Source organism: Lacerta agilis, chromosome 8 (assembly GCF_009819535.1).
Source record: "Lacerta agilis isolate rLacAgi1 chromosome 8, rLacAgi1.pri, whole genome shotgun sequence".
Taxonomy (NCBI): Eukaryota; Metazoa; Chordata; class Lepidosauria; order Squamata; family Lacertidae; genus Lacerta; species Lacerta agilis.
In genome coordinates, this window is record NC_046319.1 from 78,459,863 (window position 1) to 78,487,653 (window position 27,791).

The following is a 27,791-nucleotide window of genomic DNA, read 5'->3' on the forward strand; positions in this document are numbered from 1 at the left end:
TTTAAGGAAGATTTTGAGTGGCAGTGCAAACATTGACACCGTTCAGTCCTGTTTGTACTATCTGTTGCTCTCATGCATGCTCAGGCAGACACACACACACACACACACACAGTCACACACAATCACATGTGTAACTCAGTTCCTTTTAACCGCACATCAGCATAAAATCAACCAGTTCTGTTTGACTCAGCTGTGCTGCAGCCTGGAAGAGACCTTCTGCCGTATTGCTTGCCTTTGCCCCAACCTGGGCTGAACCCAGAAGCACCTGGCTGAGAGGTTTCAGCTAGGAAAGCAAGAAGGACCCCCTTCCCCAGGCCCTCAGCCCCCCCCCGGCCCCCCAGAGAACCAAAAGGGTAACTTTGTTAGAAGAAGATGATCCGGCGAGAGAGCAGGAGGTAAGCCAAACTTTACTGAGCTGCCGCTCCTTCTTCGTCTTACTCACTGGGATTTCCCTGTTTTGTGTCATGGGGACCTGGGGAAATTTCAGCCAGTTTTATATTTGGGGGGGGGCATGTTTCGTTCTCATTTTGTTCGCCGCTGCTGGAAATTCCACACAAGCGAATGCTGCCGTTCCCAAGGTATTGTCAAGTTGCCAACTTTTTGTGGGGGGCTGCTGCTGTGCTGTGCCTGTTGAACTTCTGCCTGTGTTGCAACTGCTAAAGAGGCAGGAGGTGAGATGCATGTGCCTGTGCATGTGGCCCTGGGTTTGTGGGGACTTTTTATCCATCCCTTGATTGATTGATTGATTGATTGATTGGCATCTGTCTGTCTCGGGAGACAACTAAAGAGCGTGCCTTGGTGAAGTCAAACTGTTGGAGAGTGACAGCACCTGCTGTGGTTGTAAGGCACCGATGCAGGAGAGACATGTTTTGTTGCAGCCGGGGCAGATGAAGGCGTCCATTTATGCTGCTGCAAATGCACCGTGGATTTTCTTCTCGCTGCCCTCCTCCCAGTGGCCATTCCTCCTTTGGCCACTGCTATGGATGCACGACCTGACGGTCTCTAGGCACTGTGGTCATCTGCAAGGGATTCCCATCTGGTGTGCTAACGTTGCCAGCCTTCATATCACGTTTGCAGACATATTTGTAACACGGAGTTGGTCTGCCCATGGACCTGGTGCCGGAAGTCAGCTCCCCGCAGAGCACGTCCCTGGGGACCCTGCCATCTTCCATTCCGGGAAGGGGCAGTATTCCATCACATAGGTAAAGGTAAAGGGACCCCTGACCATTAGGTCCAGTTGTGTCCAACTCTGGGGTTGCGGCGCTCATCTCGCTTTATTGGCCGAGGGAGCCGGCATACAGCTTCCGGGTCATGTGGCCGGCATGACTGACCCGCTTTTGGCAAACCAGAGCAGCGCACAGAAATGCCGTTTACCTTCCCGCCGGAGGGGTACCTATTTATCTACTTGCACTTTAGATCCTGTTTAATCTTTTTTGTTCTATAAGTTGAAGGAGTTTTTTAGATCCTGTTTATCTACTTGCACTTTGACGTGCTTTTGAACTGCTAGGTGGGCAGGAGCAGGGACAAAGCAACGGGAGCTCACCCCATCGCGGGGATTCAAACCGCCGACCTTCTGATCAGAAAGCCCTAGGCTCTGTGGTTTAACCCACAGCGCCACCCGCGTCCCTGATCCATCACATAGCAAACTAAAAAAATTGGATGGGGACACATGTAGCTATCCAGTTTTAAAATCCAAAGAGGAGGATTTGCATCCAGAGGCAGTGCATGTTAGACGTGTCCCACCTGGTTTCAGGTGAGATTCAGGTACAAATAACTGTGCGTGGAATGGATTGCAAGCTTCATGTCCATCTTCCTCGATAGGTACCAGATTGAGCATCCTTGTGGACAGTTAACCCGATTAATTAGGGCCTGATAGGAGACAGAGATTGGGGGTGTTACAAAGTTCTTCTTCTTCAGCGAACACTCGTAGCCGAGTAAGATTGTCTTCCATGAACACGGTTTTAACAATGAGTCCGTAAGTGACTGTGGAGGCCAATTCTGGATCCACACATCCTTCCAGTGGGGACATAGGTTTCCAGGCAGGAATTGATCACAGTGAGGGTTTGCCAAGCGTGCCTTCCTCTTAGCACATTTCTCCCTTTTGTGCTGAGTTTGAGCATCTTCAAAACCCACGACAGCTTTGGTAACGGCTGTTCTCCATTTGGAGCACTCGCAGGCCAGTGTTTCCCAGTTGTCGGTGTTTATACTACATTTTTTTAGATTTGCCTTGAAAGAGTCTTCAAACCTCTTTTGTTGACCACCGGCATTACGCTTTCCATTTTTAAGTTCAGAATAGAACTTAATAGATAATAATAGTAATTTGTTATTTATACCCCGCCCATCTGGCTGAGTTTCCCCAACCACTCTGGGCGACTCCTAGTCGAGTGTTAAAAACAATACCAAGATACTCCAAAGTTACAAAGTACACAAGGATACCAGCCCACCTGCTTGGACCCCAATGTTTCTTGGGGTGCCGATGGTGTTGTGCGCAATCTGTTACGAGCATTGCAGAAGCTCTAAACGGTTGTAGAAACTGACGGTCCCTGATCCTTTGTGATCGTTCGAGGGATCCACAATGTAGTCGCTGCCATTTGACTTGAGGGAAAACCAGGACGTGCATTTTAACGTCTGTTTTCACCCAGCTCATATTTATTCCGCTCCTGATGTCTGAACGTCTGCCTGACTTGCAGAAGGTGTGAGGTTTTGCATAGCTCTGCTTTCGCAGCTCAGGTTTAGCAGCGTCTCGACTTGCTGCGGGGAAGTTTAGCTTTCGTAAAAGACCCGTGCTGAGTGAATCTAGCAATCCGGAAGCGGGTGGGTTGCATGGCATAGTTTCAGTTCCATGCGCCCAGTAGGTGTGTGGGTGCTTTGATCGAGCAAGCTCAGCTGTTGGAAAAGGAAAGGCTGTGGTCGCACAAAGGTGGAGTTTGGAGAGATTGCAAAGCAGGAGAGAGAGAGAGCTATTTCCCCACTCGAGGGATATTGCAGACAAAGTCGGAGAGGAGCACTGAGCGGCCTTGAGAGTGGGGGGCCCACATGCTCTGTGCGTACAAGGAAGTTGGGCAAGAGCAGGAAGTTCCTTGGTGTAGATTTGGGTTTCTAAGTACAGTTGCTGGATGGCTGGTTGACATTCAAATGCAAGAGACTGGGGTGCGGGAAGCATGCTCTTAGGTGGGAAATGGGGAAGTCCAAGCGTTTGCTCACTGGGGAAGTGAGGATTGCAAGAATGTCGAGGTGGGGAGGAGGATAAATACTTAGCAAGCAGTTGATTGGACCACGGTGGCAGGAGGACCACGCAGGAGGGTGGCAGAGAGAGACTGAAAACTTTTAAGGTTGAACCCCCGTTCTGGGAAGCAGCAATACCTCCCCCCCCCCTTTTGTAGCATACTGCATTTGTTTGAATATTGCACCAGCGAGACACTCCAGAGATGCCAGCGCTTACTTGGGCTTTGGTTTAATAGCATAAGAAGACCCCTGCTGGATCAGGCCAATGGCCCATTTGGTCCAGCATCCTGTTCTCACAGTGGCAGACCAGATGCCTGTGGGAAACCAGCAAGCAGGATTCGAGCACAAGAGCAATTCTCTCCTCCTGTGGTTTCTTCCGACAACTGTTTTTCGGAAGCGGTGCTGCCTCTGGTTGGTGGAGGCAGAGCATAGCTATATATGGCTAGAGTTAGCCATCGATAACCTTGTCCCCAATGAATTTGTCTCATCTTCTTTTAAAGCCATCTAGGTCAGTGGCCTTCCTTGGAAGATACTGTGATGGTTTTGTTTACACATGTATACAACCTGGTGGGATGCGGGTGGCGCTGTGGGTTAAACCACAGAGCCTAGGGCTTGCTGATCAGAAGGTCGGCGGTTCGAATCCCCGCGACGGGGTGAGCTCCCGTTGCTCTGTCCCTGCTCCTGCCAACCTAGCAGTTCGAAAGCACGAAGTGCAAGTAGATAAATAGGTACCACTTCAGCGGGAAGGTAAACGGCGTTTCCGTGCGCTGCTCTGGTTCGCCAGAAGCGGTTTAGTCATGCTGGCCACATGACCTTGAAGCTGTACGCCGGCTCCCTCGACCTATAGAGTGAGATGAGCGCCGCAACCCCAGAGTCGTCCACGACTGGACCTAACGGTCAGGGATCCCTTCACCTTTACCTTTACAACCTGAGCATAGGAGGGAAGGGTTCACAGCCTTAAAACTCCAACAGATCATACTTAGCCCATGAAGTTCCCAAGGAGGCTGCAAGTCACAGCTTTGGGTCCTGCACAGAACAAGACAGGTGTCTGTGTATCCAGCTTCTAGCATCAGCCAAAATCTCTCGCACACAGAGCGCACAGCCCTGCGACCTGTTGCTCTCCATCCTAGGATTTCTTGGCCTCCATACAGGTGAGGAGGCAAAAGAACCCACCTCTTTGGACATGAAGGTGGTTGTTCTTAGCTGGCCAGTTTATCTGCAGCTGTTGAAGTCGGAATAAGAGGACTTCACGTGCACGTTGACAAGGGCCTGGCTGGCTGAGGTTACCCACGCTGCAACGTTTTGCGGCAGGAACCCGCTTCTTTAGAATTCAAAAGCAATTTCCGAATGTTGATTTTGAGGAGCTGAATGAGCTGCAAAGCCAGACCCCTAAAAAAAAGTATACAGATCACTTACTTTGGTGTGCCTCTGGCGAACCAAGTTTTTTGCCTTTTACCCAATGCAAAACAAGCCTTTGCTGGTAGAACAACAACACACACAGAGATAGATTTCTGCTGTAGACAGCCCCTTCTGTGATGTATGTATGATGTATTGGGGGTGGTCTTGAGCTACAGGGGAGGCAGTTTTAAATGTCTATATAAGAGTTTGCACACCAATGTTCTGGGTCTCCTCCTCCCTCCTGCGTGTGGGGGGAACACCCTGTTGCAACAGCTTTAATAAAGATCAGTCTTACTAGCTGCTTTGCTTCTCAACATTCTCTGGTTGGCCTCTGTTATTTTCTCCTACTGACAGAGAACCTACATAAGGACTCGATACGGGCTCTTTGGTAAACCCATAAGGAAAAAGGTTAAGTTTTTTTCTTATAACAATACTGACCTCTTCCCAGCAAGAGTTCTTCTGTCTGCCAATTTTGCAGGCAGGTGATGCCACACCTGGGGAAGGGCTGCCCCCGGCCAATTTTAAAACCAGTCTAACTAGGTTTTGACACCCTGCAAAGGTTTGGTGTTGTTGTTTTCAAAGTTCACGCAGCGCAAAGCCATCATGGGCCCTTCACATATGGTTCATCTGTCTGGAGCATTGTGGCTCACTGATAATAATAATAATAATAATAATAATAATAATAATAATAATAATAATAATTCAACATTTTTATTTATACCCCGCCCTTCCCAGCCAAAAACCGGGCTCAGGGCGGCTAACTAATTAAAATCACAGCAAAAACATAAAAACAATCAATTTAAAATACAGATTAAAATACAAATTTAAAAATTCAAAATTAAAACTGCAGTCTCATTTCCAAATAGCCCACCAATAAAAGAATGAAGCATAACTATCAAACAGAAAACAACCCAAAGGCCAGGTGGAACAGCTCCGTCTTGCAGGCCCTGCGGAAAGATGCCAAATCCCGCAGGGCCCTGGTCTCTTGTGATAGACTGTTCCGGTGCCAATACCGAGAAAGCCCTGGCCCTAGTTGAGGCCAACCTAGCATCTTTATTGCTTGGGACCTCCAAAATATTATTATTTGAGGACCTTAAGGTCCTACACGGGACATACCAGGAGAGGCGGTCCTGGCACCAGATTTTCCCGACATGGAGCTGGCCATGTCTCCTCCAGCAAGCAAAGCACGGGCTATACTTCTGAGCTATGCTCCGTCCGCATTCTTTGTGCATCTCCACCCCACTTTTCCATGCAAAAGCGACCACACAGCAGCTTGCAAAATACAGGCACAGAACAGTGACTCATGCAGAGGCACTACAGAGAGGATCATCTGAGAGTGGGGTAGCAGGAATTGGACAGCTTGTCCGTTTTACCAGCTGTGCAGTGGACCTCGGATGTGTGTGTCCCGTTACACCTCAAAGCACCTGCCGTTGTCTCTCTTGGAGGCGAAAAACAACCGCCGTTGACGTCCCTCAAGCTCGTGTCTTTGGTCAATTTGGGAATTGTATTCTTTTGCAGGAAATCCCGAGCCGATGCCCCCAACATCACAGAAGGCGGCACCCTCCCAGGTGCCGGCAGGATTTCCCGACGGAAGAGTCGGCGGCGGATGACCTGTCCTAACCCTCGGGAGATCAATCAGGCCTTGGCCTCCATCACCTTGGGAGATCTGAACCGATCCTGTACCCTGGATGAGCTGATCGAAAAATGCCTTCGCTCCTTTGGTAAACTGGAGAGAGGCAAAGGCAGGGGCGGTTGAGGGATTGGGGCCCTTCCCCCAGACCAGGCATTTGTTGGGGCTGCTGTGACTTTTTCTGGAGTCCCCCGATGTGAAGGAACCTGGTAGCGTTCCAGCTACCAAGAGGGGAAAAGGCTTTGGGCTTAATTCCCAGTCTGACCACCAAAAGAATATCTGGGCAGCCTCTCTCTTTTTTCTGCCTCTAAGCCGGTTTCCTTGGTTCCTTTAACCAGAATATTCCCTCTGTCAGAGACGAGTAAGTTTCAAAAATGGTGCTGTTAAGCAAGCAAGCAAACAAACAAGAGTTTGATTGACCGTACTGCTCTTTCAGTAACAACCTAATGCACAACACATTTGTGATAGTTTTGCACGCACCCCAACAGCCAAAGACTCCAGGGGTGCCAGTGTTTACCCAGGGTTTGGTTTCCTTGCAAATATACTGTGATCTTTGTAGGATACGTGGTTTTATTTACACACACATATATATGCAACCTGATCTTAGGATGGAGGGGCTTGCGGAATTAACACTCCAACAGGTCTTGCCACACCGTCAAACGTTTTGGGTGAAGACATGCTTCTGTTTCTCTAGCACCAGCCAAAACTCACTCTCACACGTTTGGATAATACCCACGCCGGGTATTATCCAGGCAGACCACCCAGTGGGGTGAGGTTACTGTATCTTGGGGCCATATCATCCATCCTTCAGATTGATCAACCCCCTTCAATTCCAGTCCTTGTTCTTCTCCCCTCCTGCCCTCAAATGCGTCAGCCTCACCCTTTTCTCTCCCCCTCTAGATTTGGATGGAAACCTCTGCACCAGCGACTTCATGGTAAACATGACACTGACGGCTCACAGCTGGGTGGTGTCGTCTGCAGAGCTGGCCCGCCTGCTCCTCGCCTCATATCCTTTCGGAGGTAGCGCTGAGAGGCTTCGGCCGCAATGCAGAAACTGTGCCCTTGGCCGTGCTTCCAGGCCCTCCTCATGCTCAAAGGAAAGGGAGCATCTCTTGCAACGAGGGAGAAGGTTTCAGGAGTGGGGTCCTCTGCACTGTTCTCTGTATTCCCCATGCTGGCCGCTGCCAGAGTCAACGACCTCTGGCAAGGCCAGTGGCACTGCATTTACTTCTTAACCCATGAGAGCTCCCTACAAAACCCTCTGATTCACATTGAAGAGATAGCAATTGTTGTTGTCGTCGTTATTGTTGTTGTTGTTGTTGTTGTTGTTGTTGTTGTTGTTGTTATTTATATTTATTTATACCCCATCCATCTAGCTGGGTTTCCCCAGCCACTCTGGGCAGCTCCCAACAAAATATTAGTATTACTGCTACTACTACTACTAGTAGTAGTAAGCTACCAGAAGCGGCTCAGTCATGCTGGCCACATGACCCGGAAGCTGTACGCCGGCTCCCTCAGCCAGTAAAGCGAGATGAGTGCCGCAACCCCAGAGTCGTCTGCGACTGGACTTAACGGTCAGGGGTCCCTTTGCCTTTACTACTACTACTAAGAATTATATTAATAAAGGGCAGCCTTCAGATGTCTTCTAAAATTCAAATAGTTGTTTATTTCTTTGACATCTGACGGGAGGGTGTTCCACAGGGCGGGGGCCACCACTGAGAAGGCCCTCTGCCTGGTTCCCTTTAACTTCACTTCTTGCAGTGAGGGAGCCACCAGAAGGCCCTTAGCGCTGGACCTCAGTGTCCGGGCTGGACGATAGGTGTGGAGATGCTCCTTCAGGTATACTGGACTGAGGCCGTTTAGGGCTTTAAAGGTCAGCACCAACACTTTGAATTGTGCTCAGAAACATACTGGGAGCCAATGTAGGTCTTTCAGGACCGGTGTTATATGGTCTCGGCGGCCACTCCTAGTCACCAGTCTAGCTGCCGCATTCTGGATTAGTTTACTAGCCCTACTGTGCTGCAATCAAGAACTGGGGTTTAATGCTGTTCTGAGAGGCCTGGCTCCCCCCCCCCATTTTTATTTCCATTCAGGTGCTGTCCGCCCGGACTCCCAAGCCGCCGCCCGGCAGCCCTTCCGCACGGGTAGCCACCGCACGGAAGGGACAGAACAGAGGTGCCAGGTGGCAGCTTGGGAGTCCAGGCGGACTGCACATGTCCGCAGCAGCATGGGCAGATTGCGCATGTCTGCACATGCGCAGTCTGTGCAGGCTGCTGCAGACATGCGCAGTCCGCCTGGATTCCCAAGCTGCCACCCGGCACCCCTGCTGTGCAGCGCCTGCTCGCGCGGAAGGGCTACCGGACGGCGGCTTGGGAGTTACACTCGCGGGGGTGGTGGTGCAGAGTGTCAGCTTCCCCAGGCTGGAACCCGGGGTGCCCCGCCCTCACTACGCCACTGATTTCAGGTCACTTTCAATGTTGCTGTTCACACCAGAGAGGGGCTTGGGGACTCTTCAATAGCTCATGCATTTCCCCACATCAAACTCCAGTTCCCCCAAGCCAACATCTGGGCATGCGCCACGGCTGCCCGACATGTACACACTTCAGTTTAACTACAGCTTCTGTTTTCTAATCAGGTGGAAGCTGGTGTAAGGGGGAATAACCCAAACAGGAATATTTCTCCAGAAGCTAAAGGATACCTATGGCTTGGTATCAGCGGTGGGGGCACCACTGGAGCCAGAGTAATTTGTCCATAGCCTTCGTCCAGGCATGGCCAAACTTGGCCCTCCAGATGTTTTGGGACTACAACTCCCATCATCCCTAGCTAACAGGACCAGTGGTCAGGGATGGTGAGAATTGTAGTCCCAAAACATCTGGAGGGCAAAGTTTGGCCATACCTGCCTTAGTCTCTTGCAGAACCCTCAAGAAGTTCTGGGACAGCAGGAGAGAATTCTTACTCTTTGCCCTCCACCTCTGCCAGCTTAAGAGGTGCCTCCCTTGAGGGTCCCCCCCCAAAACTGGTCTGGCTTCGGTTAGCAACTCTGGAAGAAGGGAGCAGCAGTGGCGGAACTTCATGCTCCGGCACCGGGGGTGGAAAGCAGGTGGGGGAGGGGCTGGCGCGTGTTCTGGGGGCGGGGCGGGGCGTGTGGTCTGGGGGTGTGACGCACTGCCCGCAGGGGCGTGGCGCATGGTGTGGGGATGGGGCGCGCAGCATGGGGGGCAGCCAAGATGGAACCCTACCGGGATCGTGCTGCCCGGGGCGCCCCGCCCCCTACACCCCGCCCTTCCTAGGCCAGTGAGTAGCAGATTCTATTTCAGGCTAGAGCAGGGTTGCTCAAACTTTGCGTCTCCAGCTTCTGCTGGACTACAACTCCCATCACCCCCTAGCTAGCAGGACTAATAGGGATGATGGGAATTGTAGTCCCAAAACAGCTGGAAAACCTGGGCTTAGAGGCAGGACCCAATAACACCCGGCGTCATTGCCCACCAATTTGAGAGGGGTGAAACCTTAACTCGGTTTGCTACATACCAAGAAGCATCTCAGAAGAAACAGCAAGAGCGCCAGCTAAGGATCTGCCACTTCATCCGGTATAAATTTCCACCCCGTTCCTCCCCTTCGCCCCCAGATCCTGCCTGGGTACCCGTCTCCCCGAGTCTCTTGTAGCTAGCTCCAGACTGAACCTCTCTCCTCTGGCTTCAGGTACTGGCTCCTCAACTACCCCGAGGCCTTTCACCTGGACCCACACCTGGAGGAGGCTATTGCGGAGATCTTGGAGGTGGTGAGGAAAGAGGGCCAGGGGGAACACAGTCACCTGCTGAACACCTCCGGCACGTGAGTTCAAGAGATTCTCAAAGTCATGGAAGTGCATCTGCCAACCTGGCTGTTCGAAAGCACACCAGGGCAAGTAGATAAATAGGTATCACTGCGGCAGGAAGGTAAACGGCGTTTCCGTGCGCTCTGGCTTCCGTCACGGTCTTCCGTTGTGCTGGAAGCAGTTTAGTCATGCTGGCCACATGACCCGGAAAAGCTGCCTGTTGACAAACGCCGGCTCCCTCGTCCTGAAACCCGCTGCACCCAGTAGTCTAATTCGGCTAGTTTTAACTGTACAGGGGTCCTTTTCCTTGACTGTTACTGTTACTACCTCTAAGCATGCAAAGTGTTCAGCATCTAACTTGGCGTTCTGGTCTTGCTTCCTTCTCCAGGATGACCCGGACGTGGACCCGATCCCTCAGCTGCCAAAGCAGCCCCGGCTGCGGCAAGAAGAGGAAAGTGTCCCTGCTTTTCGATCACCTCGACGCAGGGGAGTTGGCCAACCACCTCAGTTACCTGGAGTTCAAGGCATTTTGCCGCCTCTCGGTAGGGATCAGCCGACGCTCAGGTTCTGTAACGGTGGAAGATTAGAAACTGTTGCAGAGATGGGTCATGTCAGGGGCTGGACTGAGGAGGAATGGTGCCCCCCCCTCTTCTGGACCTTCCCGAGAACAGAAGGGACAGTATAGAGTTAGAACAGTGGTTTGCAGAAGGTCATAGTTCAGAGGCTGCAGAGGGGAGAAGCTGAAAAATATTGGGAGAGGAACCGCAGGAAGAAGCAGCAGCAGGGGAGGGACAGCTGACAGACTCAGTGTCTTTGGAAAGCATTCCTGACCTCCCCCCCCCCCCGGCAGGACCAGGTGGGCATTGAGAGTAGGAGAACAGAAAGTTCAGAGGCAGAAAGCTCAGATTAGCTGGCGCAAGGGTGACGTACAATAGGAGAGACGGAGGGGGTTGGACTTTATTTGGAGCAACGCCGTTATTTTAGGGAGGCTGCCTTCCTTTGTCTCTCTCTGTGATCTATGGAATAAATTACTTGGTAAGAACTCCTCTTGTTTATCTGCTTACTGGCTGCCACCGTGGGAGGGATCAGATTCCCTGACGCCTGACAGGCAGCTGCATAGACCTTTAAAAAGAGCCTTAGCCTTCCCCCAAGCAGCTGACCTCCAGATATTGTGGACTGTGACTCCCGTCGCCCCCCTCCCAACCCTGGGACCAGTAGGATAGTAGCAGATGCAGAAGTGCAGGGTCCCCCTTCAAGATAGTCACACAGCCACACCTCCTTCTAAGACGAAACACTAATTTCACTTCTTGCAGGGAGGGAACCGCCAGAAGGCCCTCGGGGCAATTAGGGATGCATTACAACGATCAGTGCAGATCACCATGCGTTAAGCGCCCTTAAGAAACTACAACTCCCAGAATACTTTGGCAGAAGCCATGCCTCTTTAAAGTGATATCACGGTGCCTAAAATGCAGATCTCCAGCAAGAGATTGTGCGAGATTCCCTATCAGACCAGAAGCTGGGGCGTGCCTTACTTTAATCTTTCTACCTCTTTGGGTGTTTGGGGTTGAATTCCACCACTGGTCTGGGGGAAGATAAAATAATGACATATTTGTTCCATTTCTGCCCCCATCCCTCCTCGCAAATGGAACCCAGGGTGGCAAACGTATCCCTAGCATGGGGGGGGGGGACACACCCCACATTTTAAAAAGCATTCTAAAGCATTTTCTTAAACAGTTATTTTAAGGTTGCAGTTGCAGAACCAGGTGGTCTCCTGGTGCCATTTAGAAGTTCAGGTCCTATCCTGCAAAGGAAGCAGGTACTTCTTCCATGACACCAGGTGACTTCCCTTGATGGTCAACCTCAACTGTTAAGGCAGCATCTCTCTGAATTACCAGTTGCTGGGAATCGCAAATGGGGAGAGAGCTGTTGTGCTCAGGTCCTGCTTGTGTAAAAGATCTACATTGGCTTCCAGCATGTTTCCGCGAACAATTTTAAAGTGTTGGTGTTGACCTTTAAAGCCCTAAGCGGCCTCGGCCCTGTATACCTGAAGGAGCATCTCCACCCCCATCGTCCAGCCCAGACACTGAGGTCCAGCGCTGAGGGCCTTCTGGTGGTTCCCTCACTGCGAGAAGTGAGGTTACAGGGAACCATGCAGAGGGACTTCTCGGTGGTGGCGCCCGCCCTGTGGAACGCCCACCCATCAGATGTCAAAGATATAAACAACTATCTGACTTTTAGAAGGCATAAGAAGGCAGGGAAGTTTTTAATGTTTGATGTTTTACTGTGGTTTTATAATTAGTTGGAAGCCACCCAGAGTGGCTGGGGCAATCCAGTCAGATGGACAGCATAATAATAATAATAATACCACAAATATAATTTCCCCAGATGGATCTCATTGATCTTGCATATCTTTAAGGAGGGAATTGTGGTCCTCTCTAGATCTAATCAGTTCCCAAAACTGGGACTTGAGGGTATAGCTCTCAGGTCCCTGCAGTTAGGAAAGCTGTCTGGTCAAGGGTCTTGTACAGAGCAGCACCAACCCAGGTGCGTTAGAAAGAGAAGCTGCAGGAGGTAGTAAGTCCCCCTTGAAACCCCTAAGAGGGTCTGCCCTGTGACAGATCACTAACAACGTGCTTCTCAGAAGACATCTCCTTCCCACACTTGATTTCGCTTACCGGGGAAAACCAAAGGAAGTACATCATGTATCATTAGCTAACAGAATTTGCTACCCACAAGATGTAGCGATGGCTTATTAGACAGATTCGCAGAAGCCTCTGAGACGGTCTATCTCACAGGGTGGCGTGGCCTTCCCCTTTGCACCCCTTTTTGCCAAATTCCCCAATCGGCCACTGATGAAAAGGGATCCCTGCATTTAGATGAGAGATGGGGAGAATTTGCCTGAGTTCTCATTTAAAGGAAGAACTTTCTGGCAGTAAGAGTGGTCTGAAAGTGGAACGGTTTCCTTCGGGAGGTGGTGGACTTTCCTTCCTTGGAGGCTGGATGGCTACCTGCCCTGGATGCTTTGGGGGAGATTCCTGCATTGCAAGAGGTTGGACTAGATGAGTCTTGGGAGTCCCTTCCTTTTGCAATTTGTGCTTCTCTGAATTTTGCAGTGCAGTTCTGCAGTCAAGTAACGTGCACAACAATGCATAGACTCCCATTTAGGGTCAAGCGTCCCTAAAAATGCTCTGAAAGAATGAATTATTTTAGGAAAATCACATTGGAAAAATGCACACATTAGGCGCTATTGCATGCAAACATTTGCACATTAGATCTTCACACTAAAACGCTAGCGAGTTTTCAGCATTTTTTAAAAAAATGTCAAACTGATGTGAAAATGCAGAGAACCGAAGACTGGGAAATCGGGGGACAGAACAGATTTGGCCATTCCTAATTTAGATAGACAATTTTTCTTCTGACCTAGTAAGACTTTAAAAAAAAAAAAAACGTTTCTCCCTGTTATGTGTTGGACAGTACTTGGATTTCCAGAATTACGTGCTGCGGGGGTCTGTGCGGGGCAGTCCAGCCCTGGAGCGCGCCATAGCCTTGTGCAACAGCATCTCCCAGTGGGTGCAGGTCATGGTCCTCAACCGACCCACGCCCCAGCAGCGGGCGGAAGTATTCACCAAATTCATTCGTGTGACTCTGGTAAGCAAGTTCGCGGCCTGCTTTGCTGGAAGAAGGGGGGTGGCAGCAGAAAGGGGAGCTGAAGGTGTGCAAAACCCTGCACAGAGCTCACGTTCCTTATGCAGTGCATCGGAGGGGACCACCTCTACCCATGTACTTGCTGGCTAGAGGAGATAGTTCCTCTGAGCATGTTCGGAGTACAGCCTCCCTATACGATCATTGCACCAAGTGATCCTGCGTGGCTTAGTGGGAGAGTTTTAAATCCTGACAAATTAAGGTGGGGGGGGGGAGGAAATGTGTGTTTGTATTTTTAAAAGATGGCTCCCATGACATGCTGGTGATTCTTCCTGCACCTCCTCTCACCCCTCTGTTTTTTCCTCCACTACTTGCAGAAGTTAAGACAACTGCAGAACTTCAGCACCCTCATGGCCATTGTGGGGGGGCTCTGCCACAGCGCCATTGCCCGCCTCAGGGACACCCACGTGCTCTTGCCTTCTGAGATCACTAAGGTAGGAACTTTGCTGGGGGGAGAGAGAGAATAGTTTAGCTTTGGGGACAGGGGTGGGGAGGTATGCCAGAGAGGAGAGGGAGCTGTTTCCTTCCAAGTGTGGAACTGCCTGAAGCCCTCCGTTTCGGCAGCCAGAACGGCACTTTCAAAATCTACCAGAAGAGGCAGGAGGCTTTGTGTAGGAAATGGGAGCAGTTCTCTCAGCAGAGAAAAGTGTCCACCTCTGGCAGCACAAGGGAAGAAGAGTGCAGCACTGGCCTGAGGTGTTTTGCAGCCCGAGGCGAAGCAGCGAATGATGCGTTCTCCCCCCCTCCCCCCCACCGAGCCCAGTCATTTTGTCACACGCGGCAGGAAATTAAGAAAACACTTCTTCCCTTCTCTGACAGTGAAATAAAATAAATTTCAATTTATGCTACCCGAGTTAGGAAGAGAGCAGAGAGAATTGTAGCAGATCCTTTACATCCCGGTCATCATCTGCCTGATTTACTTCCATCTGGACGTCGCTACAGGACTTCATATACAATATCGGCCAGGCACAAGAAGTTTTTTCCCTTGTGCCATTAAATTGTTAAATTCGTAGTTGTATAGCTGAAGGGGAGGTAAATTATGGGTGGGGTTTCTTTGCTTCTTTGTATTGTGAGAGGAACAGTGTCACAAATTCCAAGTATGTTGGAAAATGTACTTGGCCAATAATAAATTATTCCTATTCCTGTAATTGCAAACTAAACGTCCACTAGATAATTGAAAAATGTTCACACCAAACATTTAAAGCACCCTGAAACCACTTTTAACAGTCACGGCTTCTCCACAAAGAGTCCTGGGAACTGTAGTTTGTTTAGGGTGCTGAGAGTTGCTCCCAGGACTCTTTTGGGTGAAGCCACGAGAAGGTAAAGTGGTATCAAAGCTCTTTAAAGGTATGGCGTGGTTGTGGCATATTTGCTTTCCTTTCGTGTTACCCGAAATCTTCTGCCTGGCGTGGCTGCCCAGTGGTAGAGCTGGCCCTGAGAGAGCAGACAGAGGTGTGTGCCATGAGATCTGCCCTGCGCCTGCTAAGATAGCTGGTTGACCTCAGCTGTGGTGGCAGACACACTGCCAGTGTTAAAGTAAGATTCGCCTGCCGGTCTGGTTCGTTATTGTACACCGAATGTCAAAGGCACCATTTTGCCATCCGCTTCGGGTGGAAAACCCTATTGGGCTGACCCTGCCCTTACCCTCTGACCACAACATCCTCTTAGACCTTGCTTCCTTCTTGCCCCCAGACGCTGTCCGAGATGACGGAGTTGCTCTCCTCGTGTGGCAACTACAGAACGTACCGGCGGATTTATGCCGATTGCGATGGCTTCAAGATCCCCATCGTCGGCATCCACCTCAAGGACCTGGTGACTTTGCACGAGGCCATGCCCAACCACGTGGATGGCGGGCGGCTCAACTTAAGCAAGCTGCAGAGTTTGTACGAGCCGGCGAGGGAACTCCGGCTTCTGCAACAAGCCAGCCCTCCGCTCGAAGCCAACAAAGATCTGGTGCACCTACTCACGGTAAGAAACGGTCTTGGATAACCTAAGTTGTGAGGAGGAGGAAATAGAGACTGTGGTGTTGGGCACATATGTACATATGTACATGTGTGCCAGACATCCAGGGATGCTTGTATAGCCACCCCTAAGATGGGACAAAATGCCCCCGCCATAGCTAATGCAGCCGACATGAACGGATCGGGTTGCATCCACCCTATGCATTTAATAATAATAATAATAATAATAATAAATTATTTATACCCCGCCCTTCCCCGCCAAACCGGGCTCACCAATAAAATCACAACAAAAACATAAAACAGTTCATTAAAATACAGATTAAAATACAATTTAAAACTAAATCTAAACTTCAGCCTCATTTTTAAAGCACTCTTGTACCTCTTTAACAGTCATGGCTTCCCCCAGAGAATCCTGGGAGCTGTAGTTTAAGGGTGCCAAGAGTTGTTAGGAGACGCTGCTAATTCCCCTCACCCTGAGCTATAATTCCCAAAGCGGTTGCACAATCAATCCCTATTTCCAGGGAACTCCGTGAGGCAGGATAGACAGCTTGGCACCCTTAAACTACATCTCCCAATATTCTTTTTTTTGGGGGGGGTGTTCATTAGCTCTATTGGTTAGAGCGTCGTTCGGATAATGCCAAGGTTGTGGGTTTGATCCCGCTGGGGTAGAATGGGCCACCATGTTGCATCAGTTAGTACTATAGCTGTCAACCTTCCCTTTTTTTGCAGTGGGAAACGGCGCTGGAATAAGGGAATTTCCCGCAAAAAAGGGGAAGTTGACAGCTCTGGTTAGGACGAGAAGGCAGAACGCCATGACGGCAACAGTTGCCTAGCAACCGCAGTCAGAGGCAGGAAACGGTGCGGTTGCCTAGCGGCCTCCCTGCCACCGGCGCTGTGCAGTGCCGTGCGTGGCCCTCGGAGTACGTTCACGTGTGACTCAGTAACCACAACCTCTGGGTTGCCTAGCAGCCATGACTGTGGGGAAATTGAGCCACGCCGGTTGCAGCTTTGGGGCCTAGCAGCAGGCCTCTCCGCGGCCTAGTAAACAAGCTGCCCTCGCATAGCCTCCTCTGGCTCCACACGCAATGCGTCGCCTAGCAACCACCAACTTCTGTGCTGCTTAGCAACCGGACCAGGGAGCAGGGCGGGGGAGGGGGGTTGGCACCTTAAATTGTTTAAATTTTATGTCCTGCCCTTCCTTCCGAGGGAGACCTGGCCAGCAAGCGATGGATCAGTGAAAGCATCCAAAATGGATGCAGACCGGGAAAGATACCTATTTTAAAAGGCTTGCTGGAAGAGGGAGGGCTTAAGTATTACTAATTGTTGTTGTTGTTGTTGTTGTTTTGTTGTTGTTGTTATACCGCCCTTCAACCATAGATCTCAGGGCAGGTCACAGCGTAAAATTACAAATGACATTACAAATGACAATATACAAAATGACATTTCAATCGGCGCTGGAAAGACAACAGGGATGAACTAGCCAGTTGCCTGGGCCCAGACGAGATAATAGTTTATTTGGGAACTGCCCTACAAGGAGCAGTTGTAGGGCTGTCATACGTCTGGAATTTCCCAGGCATAGCCGAGATCCGTCTGTCAAAAACGGCATCCGGGCACATTTGTCGCTTTAAAATGCCCATATCGGAAGTGTTGTTTCGCTTGCAAATTTCCTTAAAGAAGCTCAGCGACTCGGCCAAAGAAAAAGCTCAACAACTTTTGTGTCCGGATTTTCACGTTTTGAAACGTGGCGACCCTTAAGCAGTTGTGCATGTGGACGTAATGGAGAGTTGTGCCAGAACGGGTGGTGTGGCGATTCTTCGGACAACCTCGTACAGACACCGGAGAATGAGTGGAGGGTACAGGAAGCTGGCTATCCACAAGAAGCGACACAGCGAGGATGAGCCCTACAGACTGAATGTGCTTCCTATTCAACACTTCTTGACCTGGGAATCTTGGTTGCAGCCGTTTCTGGTGGGCAGCCGTTCCCTGCCACGAAAGTGTGTGACTTAATGGGGCCATTCCCTTGTATAACTTTCCTCTCCTCTCCCAGCTCTCCCTGGACCTCTACTACACGGATGAGGAGATCTACGCTCTCTCGTACGCCCGTGAGCCAAGAGGCCCCAAATCACTGGTAAGAGGGCAGAGATGGAGCAGGGAGCCAAGCGACTTTTGGGGAGTCCCATCTCTCACACTTTGTTTGCCCCTCTCTCTCTTCACAGCCTCCTACACAGTTCAAGCCCCCCGTGGTCGTGGAGTGGGCACCGGGGGTGACTCCCAAGCCTGACCGGATCACCGTCAAGAGGCACGTCCAGCAAATGATTGAGGTAAAAATAATCCAATTGCAGGGCCAAAACAGGCGCCCGTTTCTGCTTCTGGCTTTAAATGGCAGTAAAACTGCGGGAGCTGCTTCTTTTTCCAATGCTCCCGCCAAAGAAGATTGGAAATACAGTGGTGCCTCGGTTTACGAACTTAATCCGTTCCGGAAGTTGGTTCTTAAGCTAAATCCGTTCTTAAACCGAGGCGCGCTTTCCCTAATGAGGTCTCCCGCTGCTGGTGCCCTTCCACCGTTCGGTTTCCATTTGTAGACCAAGGTAAAGTTCGCAAACACTACTTCCGGTTTTGCGGAGTTCGTAAACCGAATCGTTTGTAAACAGGACTGTTCTTAAACCGAGGTACCGCTGTACGAGCTAACGGACTATGCCAAAATGACAAACGAATTGGAAACCTTAGAAATTAAGAAGGTAACAAATTTAAAAAGAAATTAGGTGTGTTTATTGCATATTTATAAAAGCAGTGTACATAAGTCTATACGTTGGCAGGATTTCAGGGAGCACTTGTAATTTTATGAAGAAAGTATAAAATGGGAAGTTAAAAGAGTTAACATGGACATACATAAATAAAATATTGTAAAGGAACCAGGAGTGGGAATAGAGTGAAGTCTTCGGGATCTAAGCTATCCCATTTTTTGGAATTTTTGGTGATTCAGTATACATTTAATATGTTAAGTTTTTTTCTGTTAAAAGACTGGTTTTTTATGTGTGAAAACTAATAAAAATATTTTTGGGGGGATGGCAGTAAAACTCATGTAACCAAATGGACCTGAACGCTTTCCTTTCAGCCACAGTGTCCTTTCTAAGGACAGCTCTGCCCCATGAATTTAAAAACCACATCCAATGCATATTTAAAACATATGATTCCCCTACCTCAAAAAATCCTGGGAACTTTAGTTCCCCCCCTCACAGAGCTATAGTTCCTGTAACCCAGGCATAGGCAAACTCGGCCCTCCAGATGTTTTGGGACTACAATTTCCATCATCCCTGATCACTGGTCCTGTTAGCTAAGGATCATGGGAGTTGTAGGCCAAAAACATCTGGAGGGCCGAGTTTGCCTATCCCTGCTATAACTTGTAACAAACTACAGTTCCCAGAATTCCTTGGAGAAAGCCATGTGCTGTTAACGTGCCTCAGAAGTGCAATAAATGTACCGTGTGGATGCGGCCACAGACTCAACCCGTTCTGCCCATAAGTGTGGATCAAAATTTGCTTAGAAGGATGTCGACTGGCCATAAATAGCAAATCGAAATTGCAAATGGTGTGTGCTTTTTAAAGGGGCATGTTGCATTTTACAGGCTCTGTTGTACTCTGAGACGCTGCAGTTTGACCTGCACATTATATTTCTACGGGAGTTCCAGGCTGGGTGTGTGTGTGTGTGTGACATTGCCACAGCTATCTGCTCTAGCTCTGCAGTACTGGGTCAAGTTTGTTGACTTCTTGGGTTGCTTACCTTGATTACAGCAGGAACGTTTTGGGTGACCTAATTAGAGAGAGAGGGTATTGCAGAGTTATCTACATGCATTTCATGGGCGCATTTGTCACCAAACAATTCCGAGATTGCATTGCGTGTCTTTGTGCCGAGCACTGACATTTTCTCAACATTTTCAGTTCCTGCCCCACGATTGTCGATTTCTTCTGTGCCGTGTTGTCGGCCAGTTTTGGGTTGAAATTAAGCTGCCTGCCTACCACCTCTGTCTGTTTTGTCCTTTGTGACACATTGGGTGGCTGCTGTTGTGATCTGGAGTCGTGTTTTGCTGCTGTGCGACCCCAACGGGTGCAGGAGGGCCCCCTCAAGGGTGCCTGTTCCCGCTTTACTCCACCCCCTTCCACGCAGGGTAAAGGAAGAGGCTCAAATCCGGCCACTCCAACCACTTCCTTTTCTGCAAATAAAAGTTTGCTGCTGAAACAGGCTGTGCATGCCTTGGTGGGGAGGAGGAGGGGGAAGAGACACTCTGCGCTCCCCCATTTGACAGATGAACGCGTCAAGAGGCTGATAATGTCTTAAGATTTCTGTCCAAAGCCCCTTTTCCACTATTACATAATTGTGGACTGCTCAACGCTGCCCTGTGCCAGGCAGTGGAGAGGCTGGTTGATAGGTTGCACCACCAACCTCATTCTGCTTTCATAGCCAGCTCTGCTGCCCTCTCACCACCCCACCCCCCTGGCACACCTGACCTCTTCCTTACAACCAGTCCAGGTTGTAAAGCACAGCCTCCCAGCTTCCTTAAGTTTCAGTGCTGCCCTTGCAGAACTCAGCAGCAGCAGCAGCAGAGAATGGATTTGATATCCCGCTTTATCACAACCCAAAGGAGTCTCAAAGCGGCTAACATTCTCCTTTCCCTTCCTCCCCCACAACAAACACACTGTGAGGTGAGTGGGGCTGAGAGACTTCAGAGAGAAGTGTGACTAGCCCAAGGTCACCCAGCAGCTGCAGGTGGAGGAGTGAACCCGGTTCACCAGATTACGAGTCTACCGCTCTTAACCACTACACCACACTGGCAGGAAGAAGACAGGATGAAAAACTAGAATGAGGGTGACGTTCACATTAGCAAAGTGTAGTTTGGTGCAGGAAACAGGACATGTGCGACTCCAGCGTTGTGACCCTCTACAGCAGGCACGTCCAACAGTGTGGTGTAGTGGTTAAGAGCGGTAGACTCGTAATCTGGTGAACTGGGTTTGCGTCTCCGCTCCTCCACATGCAGCTGCTGGGTGACCTTGGGCTAGTCACACTTCTTTGAAGTCTCTCAGCCCCACTCACCTCACAGAGTGTTTGTTGTGGGGGAGGAAGGGAAAGGAGAATGTTAGCCGCTTTGAGACTCCTTCGGGTAGTGATAAAGCGGGATATCAAATCAAAACTCTTCTTCAACAGGTAGATCACAATCTACTGGTAGATCACGGGGTTTTCCTGGTAGATCTTTGGTCCCTCAGGGACCCCCTCCCCCCCAAAAAAAGCTCAACAACTTTGGTTTCCTAAGAAAAGCTCAACAGGTTTGCCTTTCCCAGAAAAGTTCAGCAACTTTTGCTTCCTGGCCAAAAAAGTGGACCATCAGATTAAGTTCCACTATCAGACTGCGGATTCAGGACCCTCAACTGTGTTTTATATAATTGAGTTTTTTATTAGGTTCTGTGTATCTCGCAATGCTCATTCCATTCCATTCATTCATATATTCGGTTTCCTTCATTCATTTCCTTCCTAAAAAAGAGCTCAACAACTTTGATCCATCCAACGACAATGGGTAGATCACGGCCAGTTTTTTTTAATACTATGAGTAGATTGCAGTCTATTGGGAGTTGGGACATCCCTGCTGTACAACAACAAAGGTGGCCACCATGACTGTAACAACTACCGTGCCTGGAGACAGACAGGTTGTACATCCGTAGCGGTGACCGGAGGAGGAAGGACCGCTGGGAGTAGGGTAGAGAGAAGAAACGCCATGGTGCATAAGCAGCAGCACAACCAGACGCCTTCCTCTGCCTCGGCTGCAACAAAACATGTCTCTCCTGCATATTTCAGAAATAGACTGGAAAGAGAAGTTGATGAATTGCAACTAATTACCAAACTTAAAACCATGGAGAGACCTGGTCTGATCAAAGACATTGGATTCTTATCTCATTGTACATGACAAAGCTATCTTTAGCCATCTCACCCCTTGCTTTTCCCTGTAAGACCAATTGCAGTCGTTAACAGTCGTCAACAGGTTTTCCACACCCATCAGCCCATCACCCATTCCCACCAGCCTTCTGAGTAACACCCCTCCCCACTCTCTCACTATATATTAAGGGTCTGGTGACTTCCGTTTCAGTATATCTGAAGAAGTGTGCATGCACATGAAAGCTCATACCAAGAACAAACTTAGTTGGTCTCTAAGGTGCTACTGGAAGGAATTTTATTTTTTATTTTGTTTCTCCTGCATCAGTCTCTGCAGCCGCAGCAGGTGCTGCAACTTTCCAACAGTTTGACTCCACCCCCAAAGGTGCATTCCTCCATGGTCTCCCCGAGACAGACGGATGCCAATAGCAATGACAGGAGAGCGATGATTCCTAGAGAGGTCTAACAACTCCCTGTTCCCGAGAAACTCTGGGAATTATTGTTTTTCTGAGGGGAGAACAGGGGTTCCCTAACGGCTCCCAACAGCCTGAACAAACTACAGTTCCCAGGATCCTCTGGAGGACGCCATGACTATTTAAAGTGGCATGATAGCGCACTGAATGCATAGTGCAGCTGGGAGCAAAGTATGTTCGACTTCTACAATCACTCTTTCTTCTTGCTTACCCCAGCCTCCCCCCCACCTCCACTTGCTGCCTTGTCTCCCTTGTGTCGGTATCTGGATTTCAACCCCCTCGGGACAGGGACCTGTCATCTCGTCCTTTGGGGTTAAATATACAGTAGGTGTATGTTTGGAGGTCATTGCCCACGTTCACTGCCTTCTCATCTTCCAATGAGTTCTGACACGACTCCTTCCCCCAACAGACTGTGTTCAAGAATTACGATCCTGAGCAACGGGGTTACATCTCTGAGGAGGATTTCGAGATCATCTCCACGAGTTTCCCCTTCTCCTTCTATGGGCTGGAAAGAGAGCGGTAAGTGAACAGGGTTTCAGGAGGAGAAGACTCTTTATGTACAGGTGAAACTTGAAAAATTAGAATATCGTGGAAATGTTGGTTTCTTTCAGTAATTCAGCTTAAAAGGCGAAACTAATATATGAGATAGACTCATGACATGCAAAGTGTGAAACTCGAAAAATTAGAATATCGTGGAAAAGTCCATTTATGTAAGCAATTGTTTTCATCAGCTACCGGAGTTTAATATATGAGATAGACTCGTGACATGCAAAGCGAGATATGTCAAGCCTTTGTTTGTTATAATTGTGATGATTATGGCGTACAGTTGATGAAAACCCCAAAGTTGAGATTGTTAATTTGGGGTTCTCATCAGCTGTACGCCATATTCATCACAATTATAACAAATAAAGGCTTGACATATCTCGCTTTGCATGTCATGAGTCTATCTCATATATTAGTTTCGCCTTTTAAGTTGAATTACTGAAAGAAACCAACATTTCCACAATATTCTAATTTTTCGAGTTTCACCTGTATGTGACAACAGCTGCCCAAATGCTGTTAGCCCAGAGATGGAAGAAGAAGAGTTTGGATTTGATATCCCGCTTTATCACTACCTGAAGGAGTCTCAAAGCGGCTAACATTCTCCTTTCCCTTCCTCCCCCACAACAAACACTCTGTGAGGTGAGTGGGGCTGAGAGACTTCAGAGAAATGTGACTAGCCCAAGGTCACCCAGCAGCTGCATGTGGAGGAGCGGAGATGCGAACCCGGTTCACCAGATTACAAGTCCATTGCTCTTAACCACTACACCACACTGGAAAGAAGAGGGAGTCACTACCAGAGAGGAATGGCAAGCTAAATTGATGGACTATGCTGACTGGAAAGCTCAGGAACCAAGAAGACAAAAGCTTTATTTTTTTGAAATCATTTTTATTTGATTTTACCAATACAAAGTTATAAAAAAACCAAATATATATCCATATGGAGAGATTTCTCTGAATCTCATGACTTCCCCCCCCCAACCCCTCTATGGAGTCCCATTTTAAACATTTGAAACTGTAAACAAGAATGAGAAAAAACAATAATTTATTTAAGAGACCACTGCAAGCAGTGCATTATTTAATTATTTATTATTTAAGAGAGCACTGCAAGCATTAGCAGGATTCTAATTTCACTTGTAACAAAGACTATGGAAAATATGGATGGATATAAAATACAGATTAGAAGAAGAAGAAGAGTTTGGATTTGATATCCCGCTTTTCACTACCCGAAGGAGTCTCAATGCGGCTAACATTCTCCTTTCCCTTCCTCCCCCACAACAAACACTCTGTGAGGTGAGTGGAGCTGAGAGACTTCAAAGAAGTGTGACTATCCCAAGGTCACCCAGCAGCTGCATGTGGAGGAGCGGGGAAGCAAACCCAGTTCCCCAGATTACGAGTCTACCGCTCCTAACCACTACACCACACTGGCTCTCATATCATGAAATAATATGCAGTTGTAAATGTTCACAATAGGACCCACGGAGGGGTGTGGGGGGAAGTCTCGAGATTCAGAGAAATCTTTATATATGGATATATATTTGGATTGTTACAAATTTGTACTTGTAAAACCAAATAAAAATGATTTAAAAAAAAAAAAAAACATTTGTAAACCACACGCTTGTAGAAAATATCACAAGGTGGTTGGCGACTTAGAAACGCAACCACTGTAATAGAAGCAGTAGGAACGCCAGGCCCATCCTCTCTGGTTGACAGAGAAACTCGGGTTCAAAAGGCCTGGTCTGAACAATAGAATTTCCAGGAGGCATCTGAAAGTGAGAAAGGGTGACTTCAATTGGCAAGGAGTTCCACAGGGCAAGGGCTGCCACATTAAAGGCTCAGTCCCTGGTAAAGGGCAGCTGAGGCTCAGGGGTGTGTGAACTGACCAAAAGTGCCCCATCAGAATATATACCCCCAATTTAAGATTTAAGTGTCAGGTGGGGCAGGAATTCACTAGGCGCTGATGACCCAAATGAGGAAGGCCGAAACCTCACACTGTACGTCTGTTTTTCTCTCCTCTCAACTGCAGGGAAGGCGCCTGGAGCAGGGAAGAGCTGTCCGAGTATTTAATGAGGGCCTGTGCCATCTTCTCCAAACTGGGCCTCGGGTTCCTGCACAACTTCCAAGAGGCCACCTTTAAGAAGCCACATTTTTGTGACAGCTGCAATGGCTTTGTGAGCTTAATTTATTTAAAATGGATTTATACCCCCACCCTTCCTTCCCCCACCTAGCCCAGGGCAGCAGACACGCTAAAAGCAAAAAAATCCAAAAACCTTCGGTCAAGGTTTTCTAAAGCCAATTGCAATTAAAAACATCTAACAGCAGCTGCCACCGAAAACAGTCTAAAAGCAGTCAACGGCTGAGAACATTCCTCCACCCAAGGATCTCGGGATTCAGTATCCTTCGGCCGCCAAATGCCATGTAATCAAATTTCTCCTGCAAGTTAATAATGGTGGAAGCAGGCATAACTCGCTAGGGAAGGCGTTCCACAACTTTGGGGGGGGGCACCACTGAAAAGGCCCTGCCCCAGGTATGTGCCCCTGGTGGTGGCAGCACCGATACACGTCACCTCAAAAAAAGAAAACCCACCAGCCACCCCAACAGTCCCTATTACTGCCAGAAATAGTAGCTGCTGAGCTGAGCTGCCAAACTGGAGAATCTGCAAACGATGGGATGGAAGATGAAAGGGCTAGAAAAGTAGGAGATTGTTGATAAGCTCCCTTCAGAACAGCCTTCCAGATATTTTGGACTATTTTTATTCATTTATCTCACCTTCCTCTCCAAGGAGCTCAAAGCGCCATGCATGGTTCTCCCCCTCCTCCTCGTTTAATCCCCACAACAACCCTGCGAGGTAGGTTAGCCTGAGAGGCAGTGACTGGCCTCCAAGGTCACTCAGGGAGCTTCATGGCCAAGTGTGGATTTGAACCCCAGGCTCAGTCCGAAATGCTACCCAACACTAGCTCTTGACTATGCCAAGTCGGAGAAGGCTGCTGCAGAAGAACCAGCTTGCTTTGCAGCCTCTCTCCTGCAGCCATGAGGTCTAGAAGCTCGCTACGTTTCAAAACCCAAAAATTGAAAATCCTGGAACTCTGCCACCACTTTTGAAGCGGGCAATAAAGCTGCGGCCCCTGGCACAGGCTAGAAGCAAGTCCCCCACCTCTCATCCACCTATGTTGCCTTTGAAATTTAGGGCAGGGGATCAGTCAGTCTTTGCAAAGAAGTGGTGTCTAGTTCAACATAACACCTCTGTTGTTGTTGTTGTTTTGTTTCGTTTCCTGTTCTAGCTCTGGGGAGTCTCCAAGCAAGGATACAGATGTCGGGGTAAGCACGCCCCCTGGTGGGCACTAAAGGAGAGGAGGGGATCCTATTAACATTCCCATCGCTGATGGTGGTCTCTCTCTCTTCCCTTGCAGACTGTGGGATGATCTGTCACAAGCAGTGCAAGGACCAAGTGGAGGTGGAGTGCCAGCGGCGCTTCCATTCCTGCAACTCTGAGAGCACCCTGTCTCGGACTGCCACGCCGGCCATCACCTATCACCGTAGCTCTGGTAAGGGGGTGCACAGACTGGGGGTCCTGGTGCGGGCTGGCCAACGGGACCCGCTCCAGCGGCGCACAGCGGCAAGGCGGCTATTCACTTCCCAGCCTTGCGACCCGTGGTACGGCTTCTACAGAAGAGTAGGAACGCAGAGCAAATTCCACTCAACACCGTAAACTGTGGTTTGGGGCAACAGTTCAAAACTAGCATGAGAAAGTCATGAATGTCATCCTGTGCATTTCACGGCTGCGTGGGGATTTGAACCCAGGTCTCTCAGGTGCTAGCCCAGCACACTAGAAATACACCTTCTTTCTTCTTTGGCGACCCCTTGTAGCCGAGTAAGATTGTCTTCCATAAACACGGTCTTAACAGTGAGTCTGTAAGTGACTGTGGCGGCCAATTCTGCAGCCACACGTCCTTCCACAGTGGGGACATTGGTTTCCAGGCGGGAGTTGATCACGGTGTGGATTTGCCAAGCATGCCTTCCTCTTAGCACATTTCTCCCTTGTGTCCTGAGTTCGAGTGTCTTCAAAGCCCACGACGCCTTTGGTAAAGGCTGTTCTCCAATTGGAGCGCTCGCAGTCTAGTGCTTCCCAGTTGTCGGTGTTTATACTACATTTTTAAAGATTTGCCTTCAGAGAGTCTTTAAACCTCTTTTGTTGACCGCCAGCATTACGCTTTTCATTTCTAAGAACTACACCACCACACTGATTGCAGGAACAAATCTCTAGATACGATGGCCACGTTTCTAACCACACTTCCCTTATTCCACGCGGCAGGCTCGGAGGAGGAAGCTTTCCTCTTTCCACCGAGACGAGAGCACAGCAAAAGCCCCAACCTGGCGCTGTCGAGCCCAGCGGGCAGGCGGCAGATGAAGCACGCCAGCACCCAGACAGACGCGGACAGTCCACAGGAGCCACGGGGACACAGCAAGAGCCTAAAGCAACTTTTGGAAGAGCTGAAGGAGGTGGAAAAGGTGAGTAATTTCAGGAGGGCAGCATTCCACATCTGGGACTTCTGTGGAAGAATAATGGGAAGCTACTTATGACTTTGGTCTGGACAGGACCAAAGTTGCTGGGGGAACAGGCAACCCCCACTTTAAGCTGGCATCTCCTCGCTCTCCTTTGCAGGAACGGGACAGGCTGCTGCTGGTCAACCAGAGCCTTCAGAGCTGCAACTCGCAGCTGGAGGCTGAGAACAGCTGGCTGCTGAAGGCAGATTCATCGAGCCTGCCACCCTTCTCCTGCTGGAAGGCCTTGGCCGCCTACAACTCGCACCTGCCTCCCAAGCCCAACTGAGCCAAGGGCACGGGAACGGTGGGCTACAGGCACAAACGTGGAACCTCTCAAGGAAACGAACAGAGAGAAGGGACATGGCGCTCAACGGTGGAGAATATGGATGCTCTGCATACAGAAGGCCTTGGGTTTGGTCCGTGGCTGGAAATGGATGCTGCTGCCCTGAAGCCACTGCCATTCCTTGCCAATAATACGGAGCTGGATGGACAAGCAGCCGGAATCAAGCTAAGGGGCTTCCTTTGTTCCTAATAAAAGGACTATTTCTTGAACAGAGGCTCCACCAGCTAGCTAGCTTCTTTTT

At 49.4% G+C, this 27,791-nt stretch overlaps 1 protein-coding gene across 1 annotated transcript; it reads left to right on the forward strand.

Moving 5' to 3' along the window:
* Positions 1 to 338: 338 nt before the first annotated feature.
* Positions 339 to 27,764, forward strand: RASGRP4 (RAS guanyl releasing protein 4). The gene is made up of 17 exons (XM_033158481.1): positions 339 to 395; positions 6,142 to 6,344; positions 7,154 to 7,259; positions 9,778 to 9,840; positions 9,953 to 10,084; positions 10,456 to 10,609; positions 13,542 to 13,715; positions 14,087 to 14,203; positions 15,462 to 15,737; positions 17,778 to 17,858; positions 17,947 to 18,051; positions 22,532 to 22,641; positions 24,689 to 24,833; positions 25,944 to 25,980; positions 26,073 to 26,207; positions 26,975 to 27,171; positions 27,326 to 27,764. The coding sequence occupies exons 1-17, from the start codon at positions 373 to 375 to the stop codon at positions 27,491 to 27,493; spliced, it is 2,226 nt and encodes a 741-aa protein (XP_033014372.1). The 5' UTR covers positions 339 to 372; the 3' UTR covers positions 27,494 to 27,764.
* Positions 27,765 to 27,791: the final 27 nt, after the last annotated feature.